Source organism: Panicum virgatum, chromosome 4K (assembly GCF_016808335.1).
Source record: "Panicum virgatum strain AP13 chromosome 4K, P.virgatum_v5, whole genome shotgun sequence".
NCBI classification, from domain to species: domain Eukaryota; kingdom Viridiplantae; phylum Streptophyta; class Magnoliopsida; order Poales; family Poaceae; genus Panicum; species Panicum virgatum.
In genome coordinates, this window is record NC_053139.1 from 47,328,640 (window position 1) to 47,344,254 (window position 15,615).

At 46.9% G+C, this 15,615-nt stretch overlaps 2 protein-coding genes and 1 long non-coding RNA gene across 5 annotated transcripts; 2 read left to right on the top strand and 1 right to left on the bottom strand.

Annotated features, from left to right (window-relative positions):
- The first annotated feature begins 4,619 nt into the window (after positions 1-4,619).
- LOC120704537 lies at positions 4,620-8,169 on the top strand. The gene is made up of 2 exons (XR_005687587.1): positions 4,620-5,092; positions 5,820-8,169. It is a non-coding gene; the product is annotated as an uncharacterized LOC120704537 (long non-coding RNA).
- Positions 8,170-8,459: 290 nt separating this feature from the next.
- On the top strand, positions 8,460-11,075 carry LOC120704539. Of its 3 annotated transcripts, XM_039988965.1 has the most exons (3): positions 8,467-8,872; positions 8,977-10,296; positions 10,593-11,075. In XM_039988965.1, the coding sequence occupies exons 2-3, from the start codon at positions 9,073-9,075 to the stop codon at positions 10,617-10,619; spliced, it is 1,251 nt and encodes a 416-aa protein (XP_039844899.1). In that variant the 5' UTR covers positions 8,467-8,872; positions 8,977-9,072; the 3' UTR covers positions 10,620-11,075. The 3 variants fall into 3 exon arrangements, with proteins under 3 accessions (XP_039844900.1, XP_039844899.1, XP_039844898.1); XM_039988966.1 differs by lacking the exon at positions 10,593-11,075 and having other exon boundaries at positions 8,460-9,160; positions 9,258-9,398; XM_039988964.1 differs by having other exon boundaries at positions 8,467-10,296.
- LOC120704538 (ATP-dependent zinc metalloprotease FTSH 1, chloroplastic) lies at positions 10,985-14,634 on the bottom strand. Its single transcript, XM_039988963.1, has 5 exons — positions 13,351-14,634; positions 12,448-12,694; positions 12,159-12,342; positions 11,897-12,068; positions 10,985-11,405 (listed from the first exon to the last, which is right to left on the bottom strand). Exons 1-5 carry the CDS (start codon positions 14,581-14,583, stop codon positions 11,184-11,186), a joined length of 2,058 nt encoding a protein of 685 aa, XP_039844897.1. The 5' UTR covers positions 14,584-14,634; the 3' UTR covers positions 10,985-11,183.
- Between the last annotated feature and the right edge of the window lie 981 nt (positions 14,635-15,615).

Here is a 15,615-nt window from a genome sequence, read left to right on the forward strand (position 1 = left end):
TACACTTTACAAATAGATTATGTTGTAATTATTTTTGTTGAAACAATAGATTAGCAATCAATTTAATTATTCTTAGGAGTGATTAGTGGTACATTTAGGTGCAGTTACTTGTAATGATTAGCGTTGATACAATACATTTAGTGTTAGATTAAGTATTAGAAAGTACTAGAAAATTGTTAGAGAAGTATTAGAAAGTCTTTAAAATTGGAAGATAATATTAAAAAATTTTAGAAAATGTTAGAAAATTGTAGAAAGTATTTTGTTGAAACAATAGTTTAGGAATCAATTTAATTATTATTAGGAGTGATTAGTGGTACATTTAGGTGTAGTTACTGATAATGATTAGCGTTGATATAGTATATTAGCAATCTGATTGCTCCCTTGTGATTGCCAGGGCTCAACACCATGGCATCCTCAGGATCCACCTACATTCCATGGAGTAAGGTGATGGAAACAGTCCCCCAAGAAGTCCAGGTGCCTATGTGTTTTTGCGGATCCTTATGCAAACTAATGAAATCATGGGTTTTTGGGGACGACTTTGGAAAGAGATTCTTCATGTGCGAGAATTACGAGTACGACCCGCCCAAGCATTACGGCAAGGACCGAGCAAAGGTACTACAAAACACTATCAGAGTTTGTCACTTTCAGATCTAGTAATGACTTCTAACATGATTTGGGGAAAGACTCCACCGCCTCTATGTGATTTCGTGCAGTGGTTAGACACCGAGCAATCTCAGCAGGATAAGAACCACGTAGAGCGTCAAGCAAGGTGGGCTGCACAAAGGTGGCAACGAATGCTGCATAAAGAACAGATGGAGGAGAAGCGCAAGAAAAACCAGGAAGAGATTCAGAAGAGGATTGCAGAAGTGGAACGTCAGAAGGCAAAGGAACGTGAAGCTGATAGTGAGAGGAAGCGAGAGAGGGCCCGCCGTGCTAAGGAAGCAGGGTCTGAAGCTATTAGGAAGGGAAAATATCCCCGGTGCACTCAGTAAAGCACCACCATGTAATCCCGGCAATTTATATTTGCTAAGACATGTTAGGTTTACTCACAACACGAGGTTATCGTGTTGCACATGCCATGCTTTTCATTGTTCAAGTACCTAGTAGTACGAACGACTTAAGCTTCTACTTTGTAATCGTAGCATTGTTTACAAAACTGTATTGCAAACAAAAAATTTATGATTCGTAACTACCCTTCTATTTTTAGTACACTACATTCAGTGAGCAATCTAATTGAACCAACCTACACATTTAGAACTACAACCAAGAAATCTTACTACACAAATACCTTCGTAATATTACATGCTACAATCTGGTGCAAATACATATCCATACATAACGAAATGTAATTATCACATACAGATCGGAATACATATCCATACATCTGGTTCAAATACATATGCACACATAACGAAATCTAGACGCGACGGACTCCAAAATCCGGAGGCAATCCATCGGTGGGATTTCCAGAAGGTCCAACCTCAGCACCATCATTATCTTCTTGCATTTTAGGGCACTTCTTGTAAGTGTGACCATCTGCTCCACACAGGTTATATTTTTTTTCTTCTTTCCTGCCTCAGACTCATCCATTCCGTTACGGATACGAAGTGTCTGCCGTCGACCTACCCCTCTCCTAGCATCTGGATTGGGAATGTACATTGGAGAGATATTTGGTGTAGTGAATGATCCCAGACTGTCTATGCCATATATCTCATGGCCCCAAGTATGCACAGCGGTTTCTTTTCTATAATATTGTGAAACAAAAACCCCAAGATCCAACCCAGATTCTGAACATGCCACAATGACATGTGAGCATGGTAAGTGAAGAAGTTGTGGCTTCTTGCATCTGCAAAAAAACCTTGCCTTCCGGCGTTATCAAGCAATCCTGAACGACCCTTTGTCTGCGGACACCCTGCCCTGTCCTGTCCTTGCATGAAACCTCAAACCTTTGATCCTTTGTGCCCATGGAGACCACTCTGTGATATTGAGCCTTTTCAATCTTTTCTTTCATGTAGTTAGTGACCCTATTACAAAAAATCACTCATGTATTATTAAGTAAGACAGCAGCTGCCTGGTACCGCTCTCTGAAGTACCTTGTGCATTCGTACATGATGAACTCAACTATGCCAATAAGAGGAAATCCACGAACATGACGCATTACCATATTGTAACACTCTGCGTGGTTGGTTGTCTCGATCCCATATCGACGACCACCAGTGTCGTATAGAATTGACCATTTCTCCTTAGGTGCATCCTTAATCCACTGTGTGAAAGGTCCGCCGCCGGAACATCTCCGGTTGGAGGTTGAGGCATGTTCCTTTAGCAGCTCGGCGCACATGTTATCTAGCACCTGCCACAAAGCATCAAACTTCTGCTGCTGATTCTGAGTGCACAATCTCTTGAACAAATTCATAAGTTCCTTATTCTTGAAGCGCTCATAAAAGTTTGCACCCATATGCCTTATGCACCACCTACTCACAACATCTGGCCATAGAGGAGACTGTCCTCGACTTCCTTCATGTAGTTGCCTTATTGCTGCTAGAAGACCAGCATGTCTGTCACTGATGAGGCAAACATCAGGCCTTCCAGCAACAACGTGAATCTTCACACATTCAAGGAACCAGTACCAGCTCTCTGTGTTCTCATTCTCAACAAAAGCAAAGGCGATGGGAACCACCTGCTTGTTGCAATCAACTCCAATCGCTGTCAGTATTGTCCCCTTATATCTTTCTATCAAGAATGTGCCGTCAATACATAGAACAGGAAGACAATACATAAATGCCCTCACACATGCACCAAGGCAGAAAAAAGCACGAAGCAGAAACACAGGTCCCCCATCTAAACTCGGTACAATGTAGGTATCAGCCGCGCTTCCAGAATTTCTCTACACAATTGCTGACAGTATGTGAGACAAGTTATCATATGATGCCTCATATGTGCCAAATCTCATCTCAAACACGTTTTGTTTTGCCCGCCAAGCCTTTGCATAGCTGATTTTGTATTGAAAACGGTCGTTGATGTCCCTAATTATCAATTTTGGCTCATAATCAATTTTGTCCAAAATCACCCCATACATCTTCTTGGCCACGAAAGTGGATGTGATGTTACGGTGAGTTTGCGCAACAGCAGTTAATCTACATATATGTGGTGTAACAATAGAACACTCCCAGTGTGTCTTGTACTCGCCATATACAATCGCCATTGACACACTTCACCTCATATTCTTTGCTGCTAGACTTCACAACTCTGAATTCCTTCCTCAACGATATAGCCCAAAGCTTCACAGCATCTTTCACAGCTTCAATGCTAGGATACATTGCCCCCTGCACAACCTCATTCTCTCTGTATTCGTACTCATTACTCCTAATATCCTGTATCACTGGATTTCCAAAACCCTTGCCTCGCCATTCACCTAGCAACGGGTAGTCCTCATCGTCTGATGAGTCCCCACATTCTTCCATCATTCGAGTCTCTTAGTCTTCATTCTGTACAGCTTCCACTATTCCAGGTATCTGCTCCCCCTCATCAGCTAAACCTTGCGGCTCAGGTTGAATGATATGCACGTTCTGATCTTCTTTTTCTCCTACCTGATCAGCTATACCTTGCGGCTCAGGTTCTGTGACATGATCAGCTATACCTTGCGGCTCAGGTTCTGTGACATGCATGTTCTGATCTTTATTTTCTTGTTCCACTGCTTGGTTCATATGAGATGGTGTACTTGTTGACCCTTCACCGAAATAGGCTGACTTCTGGTGAATCTGAATTAACATTGCAAGAGGCCACCCGCGGTCAAGAGCTGATTGCATGTAAGTCCGCCATTCTTCGGTGTTTGCTATAAGTATCAACTCCCAGAAATCCCCTTCAGTTTCCCAATTTGTCACAGTCTGAACGGTTAGGAAATGAGTCTTTGGGTTCACATTGAATATCTCGTGAAGCCATTTGCGTATGGAACCAAAACTCCTCTCTAAGGGTTTATCTATTCCACACTCTCTTCGTTCAAAAGCTGATAGATCTACTCCATACGTATCATGAGAAATATATTCGTCAACATAATGAACTTGAAAACGAAACTTGCTCGACATATCTGGACACACAATCATGATATTAAATTGATTGCTAATCTACCGTTTCAACAAAAATAATTACAAAAAAAAAATAATTGCTCGACATATCTGGACACACAATTATGATATTTGTAAAGCGTAGAAGAATTTTGGTTAGCTGCAGTCACCGGCTCGAAAATCCGTCAGGACTTCGCCTCTCTCCCTCCCTCTCTTTTTTCTTGGTTTCTGGAATTTTAGTGATGCAAATGAGGGGTGGGGGGACCAGACAACCCTTATATAAGGGTGGAAGAGCCGGTCGCCCGGCAGCCGGGCGGCCCGGGGGGGCGGCCGCCCCGCTGCCGGGCGACTGGCCCCCAGGGACCTACGCGCAATTAAAGTTTTTGCACAAAGCCCCTGCCGCCTCGCTGCCGGGCGGCCAGGTCCCGGCCGCCCGGCAGCGGGGCGGCCGGAGTATATTCCTGTAAATTTCCAAATCAAAAATATATTTTTTATAAAAAACGAAAATAAAAAATAAAAAAACCGCCCTTTCTTTTTCCACCCGGGCCAAAACTAACATGGCCGAGCTCCCTTTTTGACCTAGCACACCCCAGGCCCAAACTAAACCCGCCGGCGGCGGAAAAGCCCCCTCCATTGCCGCATCCCCGTTTGTCTCCGGCCATGTCTACGGTCTGCCTCCTCCTCTGCGGCCGCCGCTCCTCTCCAATCCCTTCCGGAGCTGTGCCTCACCCTTCTCCCCCGCGTTATCCGCTGCGACCTCAACATCTTCCACTGCGAGAACCCACTCCGACCGAATGGATATACCGGAAGGTGTCGCCGTGTCGGTGACAGAGCCAGATGCCGCTGGCCGTGATCTCCAGCTCCTGCTCCTGCTCCTCAGTCCTCATCAAGATGAAGGTGTTGTTTACCTGATGACCAGGAAGAAATACAAGCAACCCAAGGCATGGGTTCTCGCTCTTCACACGAGGAACAAGACACTGCTGGGCGCATCTGAGTTTGGCACTGAAAAGCCAACCCTGTCCACCTGCCATGTAATGCTCTACGCCTTCTACTTAGTAGCTAGCTTTGGTAGCCCTGATCTATGTCTAGTGCCATTGCCAACTATATGAATCCAGAGACGGACACAAGTAAACTTCTGAATCAACTGAAGAGGATGTGGATCCACTATTAATTAGTTATCCATGACACTTGCTCTGATTTCACATGGTGGGTTGATGGTCCTCTTGTTGATGGCTACATTCGCTGCTTCATGCGTAGCTTCCCACATAAAAAATAGCAGTCAGAGGGCAGTTATCCATGACTGTTGGAAGATTAATTTTTTTATTAGAAAAGGAAAGTAACGGCATTAGTATCATTATTGCTTTCATATTGAACTTGCGAGCCTTGGATCATCATTCTAGCTTTTGTCGATCAGCTGCATTCTTCACCTTGTACTGGTGGGTCCTTTTCTCATCCTCATCTCTGTTAGGATCCATTATAATTGCTTTGTTTTTACCCGGTCAACTGTTTCTTTTGCGGATGTCTACAATGTTTCAAGTGTAGCTTTCCAACACATGAATATGACTAGTTATCAGGCACTACATCGTTTTTAATTTGTTGCAGATATTATAACTGGTTGCATAATTAATTTGGGATTATATACCCTTGGATCCTAAGGTGGGTTAATGTAGGAAGAGTGTTAAAAATCAAGATAAGAACAAACGTTGCAGCCTGGTCCATTATTTGTTTATTTGATGTTTTCACTGGATGCTGTTACAGGTGATAAGAGAAGGCTGCTGAGGATGTTCCTTAAAGCCTGGAAATGAAAATTGGTCTCACTTGAGGCTCGTCCGTTGGGTGAGCTCCTTCAATGTTTCAAGTCTTCAAAGTGTGGGATTTTCATGCCCGTTATAGGAGGCATACAGAGCATGCCCATGGGTGTGCTGACTTCTGAGTTTGTAGTGGAGTGCACTACGTCTGTCACAGGCTCTGATGAAGTGAGGCTATAGAGGAATGCAGGTCATGTCGGGGGTCAAAAATCAACAACGTAACGCGTCCTGAATTTCTGTCATGATGAGATCACATCTAGACTATTGTTTGCAAAAGGAAGCTTCCATCTACTACTACACTGGCGCACAGGTCAAGTCAAGGACGCGTTTGCAGTTGATCCATTCAAACATGAAACCAAATTTCAGTAGCATTTCTACGCGAATGCCTGTCCGTCTCGATCCGTCCTCAAATATTTCTACTGACAGATTGTGTCTCGCTGTCTTGCTCGCATGGCGGTTGCCTCCGTGTGGCGGGGAGCATGGATTAAGGCCAGAGTCTTTTCTTCTGCACTGCAGAGAGCCGGCGGCGATGTCGATGGAGGAGGTAGTTCGCTGCAGCCTACCTACTGTGAGAGCTGCACTTCACCTTCAGGTACCACCTACACCACCACCACCACTGTCACCACTGTATCATCATCCGATTCAGCCGGAGGAGAAAGGCCTCGTGCTTTCAATTCGTCCATGGTTCTATCCACGGCGCCGGTCGTGGAAGAGAGCGCGGAGGAACTCGATGTGGGCAAAGCAATCGAGGAAGACAGGGTGAGGAAGCTCGAGCATCTCAAGGGCCTAGTCGTGGAATTCCGCGGCGGTCACAATCTCGGTGCCTCGGACAAGTGGCTCTCGGAGCTGGGTGTCGGCTGGGTTCTCCACAAATTCAGAATCGATGAATCTGCAGGGAGCATGCGTGGGCAGTTGTGTTTTTTAGCAGAGAGTTGGATCCTGGCTCTACAAGATATCAATGAATCCGTCTCTAGATGCTTTGATGTATGGCACAGCCAGGACCGAGACGAAGGAACGAGCAGCAAGCCACATGCTTCTGAGTTTGCACTTCTTGTTGAAACAACAGTGTCGAAGATGCTCCCTTTCGTTGATGCCTTATTGCTGCTGCCACAAGAACCAGTGATAGGCCGGAGGCACTAGCAGCAGCTGAGAAGCTCCAGTTACTGATAGACGCGAGTGATGCTCTTTCCATGGCCTCAGAACGAATCCTCCCATCATTATCCTCTTCCTCACCCTGCATAGAATCTACTGATGGTATGATGGGATTAGGGGAGCACCTGTCAACAGAGCTCACCAAGCTGGATGAGGCCATATGGGACACAATGGTTGACATCAGGACTGGTACCTTGGCGTGGATGCAAGACAATGGCAGTTCAAGCGACATTCATAGGGTCACGCATTCCATAATAAGCTACACCAAGGTGCTCTGGGCCAATTACAGGTCACTGAATCGAATTTTGGATGGCGCATATCTCCGTGGTAAATTTAAGCCTGACAATCAAAGTGTGAGCCATCTGACCAACCTGATTATGGAGATGGTCCGTTCGACAGAAGATCAGCTTGCCAGAAAGTCGCAGTCTTGGTTCCCAGATGAGAGCCTCTGGTTCCTATTCTTGATCAACAATGCCTACTTCATGTTGCAGCAGCTTCAAACGATTTGGTGCTTGGCGGGCTTCCCCATGCCCATCCTCACCCGCAGAATTGACGACTACATAAATGGTTACCTCAGTGTGTCTTGGGTACCTGTGTTGAGATGCTTGCGTGATCCTGCTACACCTTGTTGCTTCGCTAGAACCTCATCGCCTCTGACGAAATTGGAATCAACATTCCATAAGACTTGCGCCACGCAAAAGCTCTGGAAGGTGCCAGACCCTGATATGAGGAAAAGGATGCGGAAAGCCATAGCCGAGAAAGTCATCCCAGTCTTTACACAATTCTTGGAGGATAACAGCGTCAGCACACCGGGATTCACTCCCAAGAAGCTAGAAGAGATGTTGGGAGAGTTATTCGAAGGCTGATCTAGTGCACCATAGAAGAAAAGTTGCCATTAGTGGAGAAGAGCAGTTAGTAGTTCTGCTTTCGTATCATTTTTTTTGGAATAAATGTTTGTTCCTTCAAGTTAAACTTCCGAAGCTATGTGTGAAGCAAAACTAGAACACTACAAGTTTGTTGATGTTGTACAATAGTTGGCGTTTTAGAATGTCCAGCTAGGACCTGCTTTTGATCCTTCGCCTTGTCCTGACATACATACATCATATGGTCTTGTATATTTGCAATGGATTTGTTTCATGTCTGTGTGAAAATGACTAGCTGTTTGTCTTTTGTTTTTACAGTAGATATTTTTTTCGGACAAAATAACGTGTCACTATAGATGTACCTGATATGCATTTAAATATGTTTTCCAGGGATCTATGTGCCTTTCCGCCCACCACCAATAAATTCTTTTTTTAGTGCAAAAGTAAGTTTCCATTAACGGTAGAGACTCAGCAAGATGGCTGGCCACAAGGTCCTTCATGCCATATGGCACACTTACAACCACTTAAAACAATACTTAAAACCGAACGCCGCAAGGGCATGAGCTATTTCACTGTTGTGCTCGGTTCGCAAATGTAGACATAGCTACTCGCTGCAAGAGCAAAGAGATGCGTTTGGGAGACGAGGGAGCAGTTGGAACCGAACGATTCTTTGTGAAGTCAATCAACGAAAAGCAGTCAATCAATGGTCCCCTTGTTGTATAATACTACTACGTTTGTGTCTAGGAAAAACTTCGGGAATGGTTAGGAAAACGTCCGGGTTGACGATGACTTGCTGCCTGCCAGAAGCTGTGTTCCGATCAGTCTCCTCTCTTCACTTGAGTTCGTTCTTCCCCAAACACAGCCAACGGACTCGACCTGGATTGTTGTTCTCTGCAGGGAGATCGCCAGTTGCTCAGCATGGAGACCATGGGCGGGCTTTGGAGCTACCGCGACCAGATGGCATCCAGCAGTTCCTACAGCTCCCCAGGTACCGTCTCGTCTGCCTACACATCTACTACCGGCTCGCACCTCTCCTCCATCCCTACGGAGGCGGCCATAAACCTGGAACTGGAAGACAGCATCGACCTGCAGGAAGAGAGGGAGAGGAGGACGAAGCAGATTAAGAGCACTGTCCAGGAATTCTTCCGTTCCCCGTCCGCGAATCGCAGCGTCGTCAAAGGCGGGGACATGAGGGTCCTGGGGAGGTGGTTCACGGAGCTGGGCGTGGGGTGGGTTCTACACCTCCCCGTCGCTGATGGCACAACATCATCTTCAGGTGCTGGGAAAACTTATGATGCAAGGACCTGGATCTGGGCTCTCGCCGAAATCATGGAAACAATCCATTTCACGACATCGCTATTCCCCGATCGCAGCTCCCTGGGCCTGGACACCAAGGAGGCTGAGGAAGAGGCTACCATCCGGGATCAGTACCGGCTTGCAAGGTTTATCCAGGAAGCCATGCTAACAATGCTGGCTTTTGTTGACGTCATAGCCGCTGCTCCTCCGGTTGATGATGCCAGGACGACCGCTGGAGAAGAAGTTGTTGTCAGCAATGGGGTGCCGCTGCTGCCGTACGCGAAGCTCCGTGCCCTGTTGGGCGTGCGCGGTGCTCTGTCCAGGGCCTTAACAGAGATCAGGCTGTCATTCCACTCGCCTCTCTCTGCACAAGTCGAAAGCATAGTTGACGCCATCATCAGCCTCTTGTCAGCCAAGGAGAGCAAGGCAGGTGAGGCCATATGGAGCACAATGGTACAGCACACTAGGTCTAGGACACATACCCTGGAGATGGGTACTCATCAAGGATCATCGGACATTCACAAGGGCACTCGGTCCGTGATAACCAACATCAAGTTCCTGCTGTTCAATTACTCATCGGTGGCCGCAGTTGTCTCTGAAGCAGCTAACCTTGGTAAGTATGTGCCTCAGATTGGAAGCGTTCGGCCTTTGGACAGCATGATCATAGAGATGGCGTCTTGTCTAGAAGAAAATCTTGCCAGCAGATCGCAGTCATTTGCAGATCAAGGCCTCAGGTTCTTATTCTTGCTCAACAACTCATACTTCATACGGCAGCAGAACCTCCTGATTGATCTCGACATATTCGACATGGCACAACTCACTCGTAAAGTTGAAGACTATATGGAGACCTATCTGCAAGTGTCTTGGTCACCGGTGTTGTCGTGCTTGCTCACTCCTACGCCTAGTTGCTTCGGAAAAAACTGCTCCCCACTGCCTAAGTTCGAGTTTGAATTTCAGAAAACCTACTCAACCCAAAAGCTGTGGAAGGTCCCAGATCCTGAGCTGAGAAAAAACTTGCGCAGAGCTATCACCGAGAAAATCAATTCAGGCTATACAAAATACATAGAGGATAACAATGTTACTACCCTAAAATTCACTCCCCAGAACCTGCAAGAGATGTTTTTTTTTTTGAATTACACCAGGAGCACTGGTACATCATTTAAGAACTCGGTTGGAACACCCACGCTGACCGTACGCTCAAACGCAGGTGAGGCTACCTGGGTGGTCCCAGAATGCGCCTACTGAACAACTCACACCCAAACACACACCACTACACACGCTCAGCCTCCCTCAGGGGAATTTTCCCCGGTGAGACGCGCAGGTCGTCCCCGACGGGGATCGAACCCGGGCGGGTGGGCTGCACACCGGCAGCGCTCACCACCCGAGCTAAGCTCGGTTCTCACCTGCAAGAGATGTTGCAAGAGCTGTTCGAAGGATGAACGAGAGCACCACACAAGACAAGTCTACGTAGGTAAATTCCTTCTGTGTTGATTTTGGGATGGAATGTTAAGCACTGTAGCTTAAAATGACATGGCTTCTCAAGCTGTGAATGAAGCAGACGATAGGCTGATGCAATGTAAACTTCGTATGGTCATGTATTTTGTTTACCGTTTCTGAAATAAATATGGAACAGCAGAAAGCTTTCTGTACATTCTGCCTTGCAGGTTTGTACTAGAATATATATTCTATTCTTTCTCCTCAAATCACAACCCTCCAGGATAGACACTTTTCCAAATCAATACATGTGCGGTAACTGAATCTTTGATGCCATGTGGGCTGTGGCACCAGAGATGGAGGCATCAGATACAATGTTCGAATGGTGCTATAACAGTAAGCATTTTACTTGCTCGAATGTCAGTAGATGCTTTTTACAACGAACAGACTATACAAGTATGCAAAAACATCTTTGGCTACATTAATGTGGTTCCTACAAGCTGGGCTCTCCGTTTCCGTACAAAAGCGCACGGCTCAATACAGCACGACAAGACTATATAGCATACGGCTCAAGCGACAAACAGCTCGGCTTGGCCATCGATGAACAGGCTCATGAACTCCTCCCCATCCACAGTCTCCTTCTCAATCAGAAGCTGCGCAAGCTTGTGGAGGATGTCGATGTGCGTCGTGATGATCTGTGTTGCTCTCGAGTAGGCCCTCTCCACGAGTTCCCTCACCTCATCATCCACAACATCCGCTGTAGCCATGGAATAGTCCTTCTGGCTGGACATCTGCGACAACAATGTGAAAATTTGTCAGAATATGACTTAGTTTCTCCGAATCAGCGAAACATATCTGAGAAGCAGTGACTAATCCAAGGGGCAAAAATCCAGGTTAGGCAGGGAAACCAAGGTCAGGCAGCAGCCACACAGAATGAGACACTGCGCCCATTCACACTTTTGCTATGACCAGAAGGCTGATGATGACAGAATTGGCATTATAGGAGTGGTGTGTTTTATGAGACAGCATTACAAGACTGGAAGACGGTGCAGTAATCATCAAGGACTCAATGTAACTGGGCTGGGCAATACTGAACATAGAGAAAAAGATTGTCCCTAGAAGCTGGTGGTGATTTCAGCAGGACACAAAACAACAAAGACAGCAAAAGTTGGGCAGATGTGTTGTAATTGTTGAGGTTTGCACGCAAGTCTTCACTTAGTTGCTACAGGTCCAGATTCTATGGTCTACTTCTCTTGCTAGTCTTTCAATTGTAGTGGCATACCTGCTGTCCCAAGAAAGGGTTTCCACCAGGTCCCCCTATCGCAACTTGTCCAATCTTCTTACTGAATCCAAATCTTTCAACCATTTGCCTTGCGACACGTGACACCTGCATGAAGTCGTTGGAAGCCCCTGTTGTCACGTTTTCTTGGCCAAAGATCACCTCTTCAGCAACCCTGCAAACCATATTAGCTCATGCAGTTCAGCACTCTGCAACATTGGAAATGGTGGGTGCAGAGTGCAGAAACTTTTAAAGCAAATCTCACCTGCCACCAAGGGCTACAGCCATTTGGTTCTCAAGATAGCTCCTGCTGTACAATCCCGACTCTAGCCTCTCTTCACTTGGAGCAAAGAATGTGAGTCCACCAGCTTGACCACGAGGAATGATGGAAATCTTAGCAACAGGATCATACTCCGGCATAAGGGCACCAACAAGGGCATGACCAGCCTCTGCAAATCCAAAAGTTCAAACACAGCTTAGGAATATGTGCTCCCCATAGGATGAGTCTTAACTCTTAACTGCAAGCTATAATTTATAGTGACAAAAAAAATTACCATGGTAAGCCACAAGTCTCTTTTTCTCTTCAGAAACAACTGCATTTTTCTTCTCAGGCCCAGCAATGATCCTCTCAAGAGCATCAGATATCTCATCCTTGCTGATTTCTTTAAGATCACGGCGGGCAGCAAGAATGGCAGCCTCATTCATCAAGTTTTGAAGATCAGCTCCAGTGAAACCAGGGGTTCTTCTAGCAATCTTCTCAAAGTCTACATCTTTCGCCAAAGCTTTTCCTCTGGAGTGGACCTATTAGATTAAAAGAAGAAAAAAGATGTCTTGTAAACTCAAGTATAATTTAAGCTTAGTGCTGTTAGATTTAGCAAATTATACGAATAATCAAATTGAAGGTGTAGCAAATTGCAGAACACCTATCCCGTTTCAGATAACAAAATCAGCTATACCCCCATGCATTTTACTGCACTATAACATATTATGTACAAACACTGGTTAACTATGCCAAAGTTTCAAATTTTTTGCTATTTTGCTCAATCCCAAGGAAGCAAATCCCTGTCCTATATTAGCAACTATGACAATGTTTGTTCATGACTTGGAGCGAAGAGAATGATCTCAGGAGTTCATTACAGAGATGGAGATGCAACAGTAATAAAGGCATTAAGATTTCAATGAAAGCAGCAACTGACAAAACTGTAGTCTGCCACGGCAAGTCCCGACACTATAAAACATAATCTCTGGACTAACTATTGCAAAGTTTCAATTTTTTAGCTATCATTTCAGTTTCCAAGCAAGCAAATCCCCTTTTTGCTAGACTAGTCATGTATCATCAATAGCAATGGCTTATGAAATCAGTTATTCAGAACTAACAATAGGTCAGAAGAGTATGTATCAGCAGCAAAGTATTGATTCACATTTCACAAGTTAGGAGCAGCAGAGTCTAAACTCACCTCAAGAATTTTGACGCGACCGGCGACATCTGGCCTGTCAACGGTGACCTGACGATCAAATCTTCCTGGGCGCAGAAGAGCAGAGTCCAGCACATCAGGCCTGTTGGTCGCAGCGAGCACAATGACGCCGCTGTTGCCGGCGAAACCATCCATCTCCGTCAAAAGCTGGTTAATAGTCTGCTCCCTTTCGTCGTTACCACCACCAAGCCCAGCACCACGCTGCCTGCCAACGGCATCAATCTCATCGATGAAGACAATGCAGGGCGCCTTGGCCTTGGCCTTCTCGAAGAGGTCGCGCACCCTGGAGGCACCGACACCGACGAAGAGCTCGACGAACTCTGACGCCGCGCAGGAGAAGAAGGGTACCCCGGCCTCACCAGCGACGGCACGCGCGAGCAGGGTTTTACCTGTCCCGGGCGGGCCGACCAGGAGACATCCCTTGGGGATCTTGGCACCCAGAGCGGTGTACTTGTCGGGGTTCTTGAGGAAATCGACGACCTCCTGCAGCTCGAGCTTGGCCTGATCGGCGCCGGCGACGTCGAGGAAGGTGACGCCGGTCTCAGGGACCTCCTGGAACTTGCTCTTGGATCGTCCAAAGTCCATGGGCCCGCCGAGGCCGCCGGGACCCGCGCCCGGGCCGCCCTGCGCGCGGCGGAAGAGGAAGAAGAGGCCCGCGAAGGCGATGAAGGGGAAGAGGAGGTTGCCGACGAAGGCGAGGAAGCCCCCGGGCCCGGCGGCTTCGCCCTCGGAGACGGAGATGTCGACGCCGTTGGTGGCGAGGATGTCGATGAGGTCGGGGTCGTTGGGGACGACGACGGTGGCGCGGCGGCCGTCGACGGCGGTGAGCTGGAGCAGGCCGCCGTCCTTGGAGAAGCGGACGCGCTCGACCTTGCCGCGCTTGACGGCGGAGAGGAACTCGCTGTAGCGCCACTGCGCGCCCTCGGGGAGGTCCGCGGCGGCGGAGGGCTTGGGGGCCGTGAGGAGGGAGTTGGCGAAGGGGTTGGCGGTCGGGGTGGGGGCCTCGGCCTGGAGCTCGGGGGCGGGCGCGGGGGACGGGGCCGGGGGAGGCGCCGGCGCGTCAGCGGCAAGAGCGGGCGCCGCGGCGAGAGCGAGGAGCGCCGCGGGGAGGGGCTTGGCGAGAGGGAGGCGCGGCGGGCGGAGGGAGGAAGGCTTGGGCTTTGGGAGGGAGGCGGTGATGAGGAGGTGGGAGGTGGACACCGAGGGCGGCGCCATGGCTGCTGATGATGCCTTGCTTGGTTGGGGAGCTGGGGGGAGATGAGAAGAGATATAGGGAGGGGAAGGGAAGGGAAAGGGAGTCATGGGTTGCTGCTTGACGTGGAGACCATGGCAGCCAGAGATTGCTGTGCTATCGATCTATCACTGCCTCTGCTCGCCAGCCGTAGTATCTCGGTGCACGTCACGAGTTCAGAGTTGAGACATTTGGCACGGCAATTGTGAGTGTGGTATCTTGCTGACTCGTCTCTTTTTCTTGCCACTGCCAATGGAGAAAACAAAACAAATTGTGCATTTTTTATGGACGAGCCATGGCATGATGAATAGAGTGCCTACTCAAATTGAACACGCCTAGTAAAAAAAATGAGAGGTTTCAGGATGCACCTTTGGTGAATGGGGCTGGCAGTTAACTTTGTATTTGCAAGTCTTAGGCCTTGTTTAGATGCATAAAGTTTTGTGTGTAAAACACTGTATCACTTTTATTTGTATTTGGTAATTATTGTCCCACCATAGGTTAATTAGGCTCAAAAGATTCGTCTCGCAAATTATAGATAAATTGTGTGATTAGTTATTTTATTTAGCAACATTTAATACTTCATGCATACGTTAAAAGATTCGATGTGATGGAGAATCTTGTAAAGTTTTGGAATTTTGAAGGTAACTAAACAAGGCCTTAATGTAAAAAACGTGTAATTTGAGATCAAGTAACGTAGGCGGCTCTTTTTTGTCATGCTAATTTAAATAAATGTTTTTTCGTGTAAATATATGTACTTCTCCTAAACATTCTTAAAAAATTTGTATTACTCTTAATGTGAAAATGGTGAATATATGGGTGTGGCAATTAAATTTTTAAGTCTTAGCGTAGAAAATGTGCAGCTTGAGATCATGTAACGTTGACGGCCCTTTTTATGTTGGGTTGGTTTAAAGAAATGTTTTTATTCTTTTTCTTGTAATAAAATATATAGCCCTTCCAGGCATTCAAAAAAAAAAAGAAATATACCAGGTGAAAACCAACCTCTTTCGTGTGAACTT

Excerpts from the sequence above, each read along its gene's own strand:
- LOC120704538 (XM_039988963.1), bottom strand. The coding sequence starts at position 14,583 with ATGGCGCCGCCCTCGGTGTCCACCTCCCACCTCCTCATCACCGCCTCC. Across the intron at positions 12,695-13,350 it reads GTCGCGTCAAAATTCTTGAG|GTCCACTCCAGAGGAAAAGC; the intron begins GTGAGTTTAGAC and ends TTAATCTAATAG. Across the intron at positions 12,343-12,447 it reads GAGACTTGTGGCTTACCATG|AGGCTGGTCATGCCCTTGTT; the intron begins GTAATTTTTTTT and ends TTGGATTTGCAG.
- LOC120704539 (XM_039988964.1), top strand. The coding sequence starts at position 8,803 with ATGGAGACCATGGGCGGGCTTTGGAGCTACCGCGACCAGATGGCATCC. Across the intron at positions 10,297-10,592 it reads CTCCCCAGAACCTGCAAGAG|ATGTTGCAAGAGCTGTTCGA; the intron begins ATGTTTTTTTTT and ends CACCTGCAAGAG.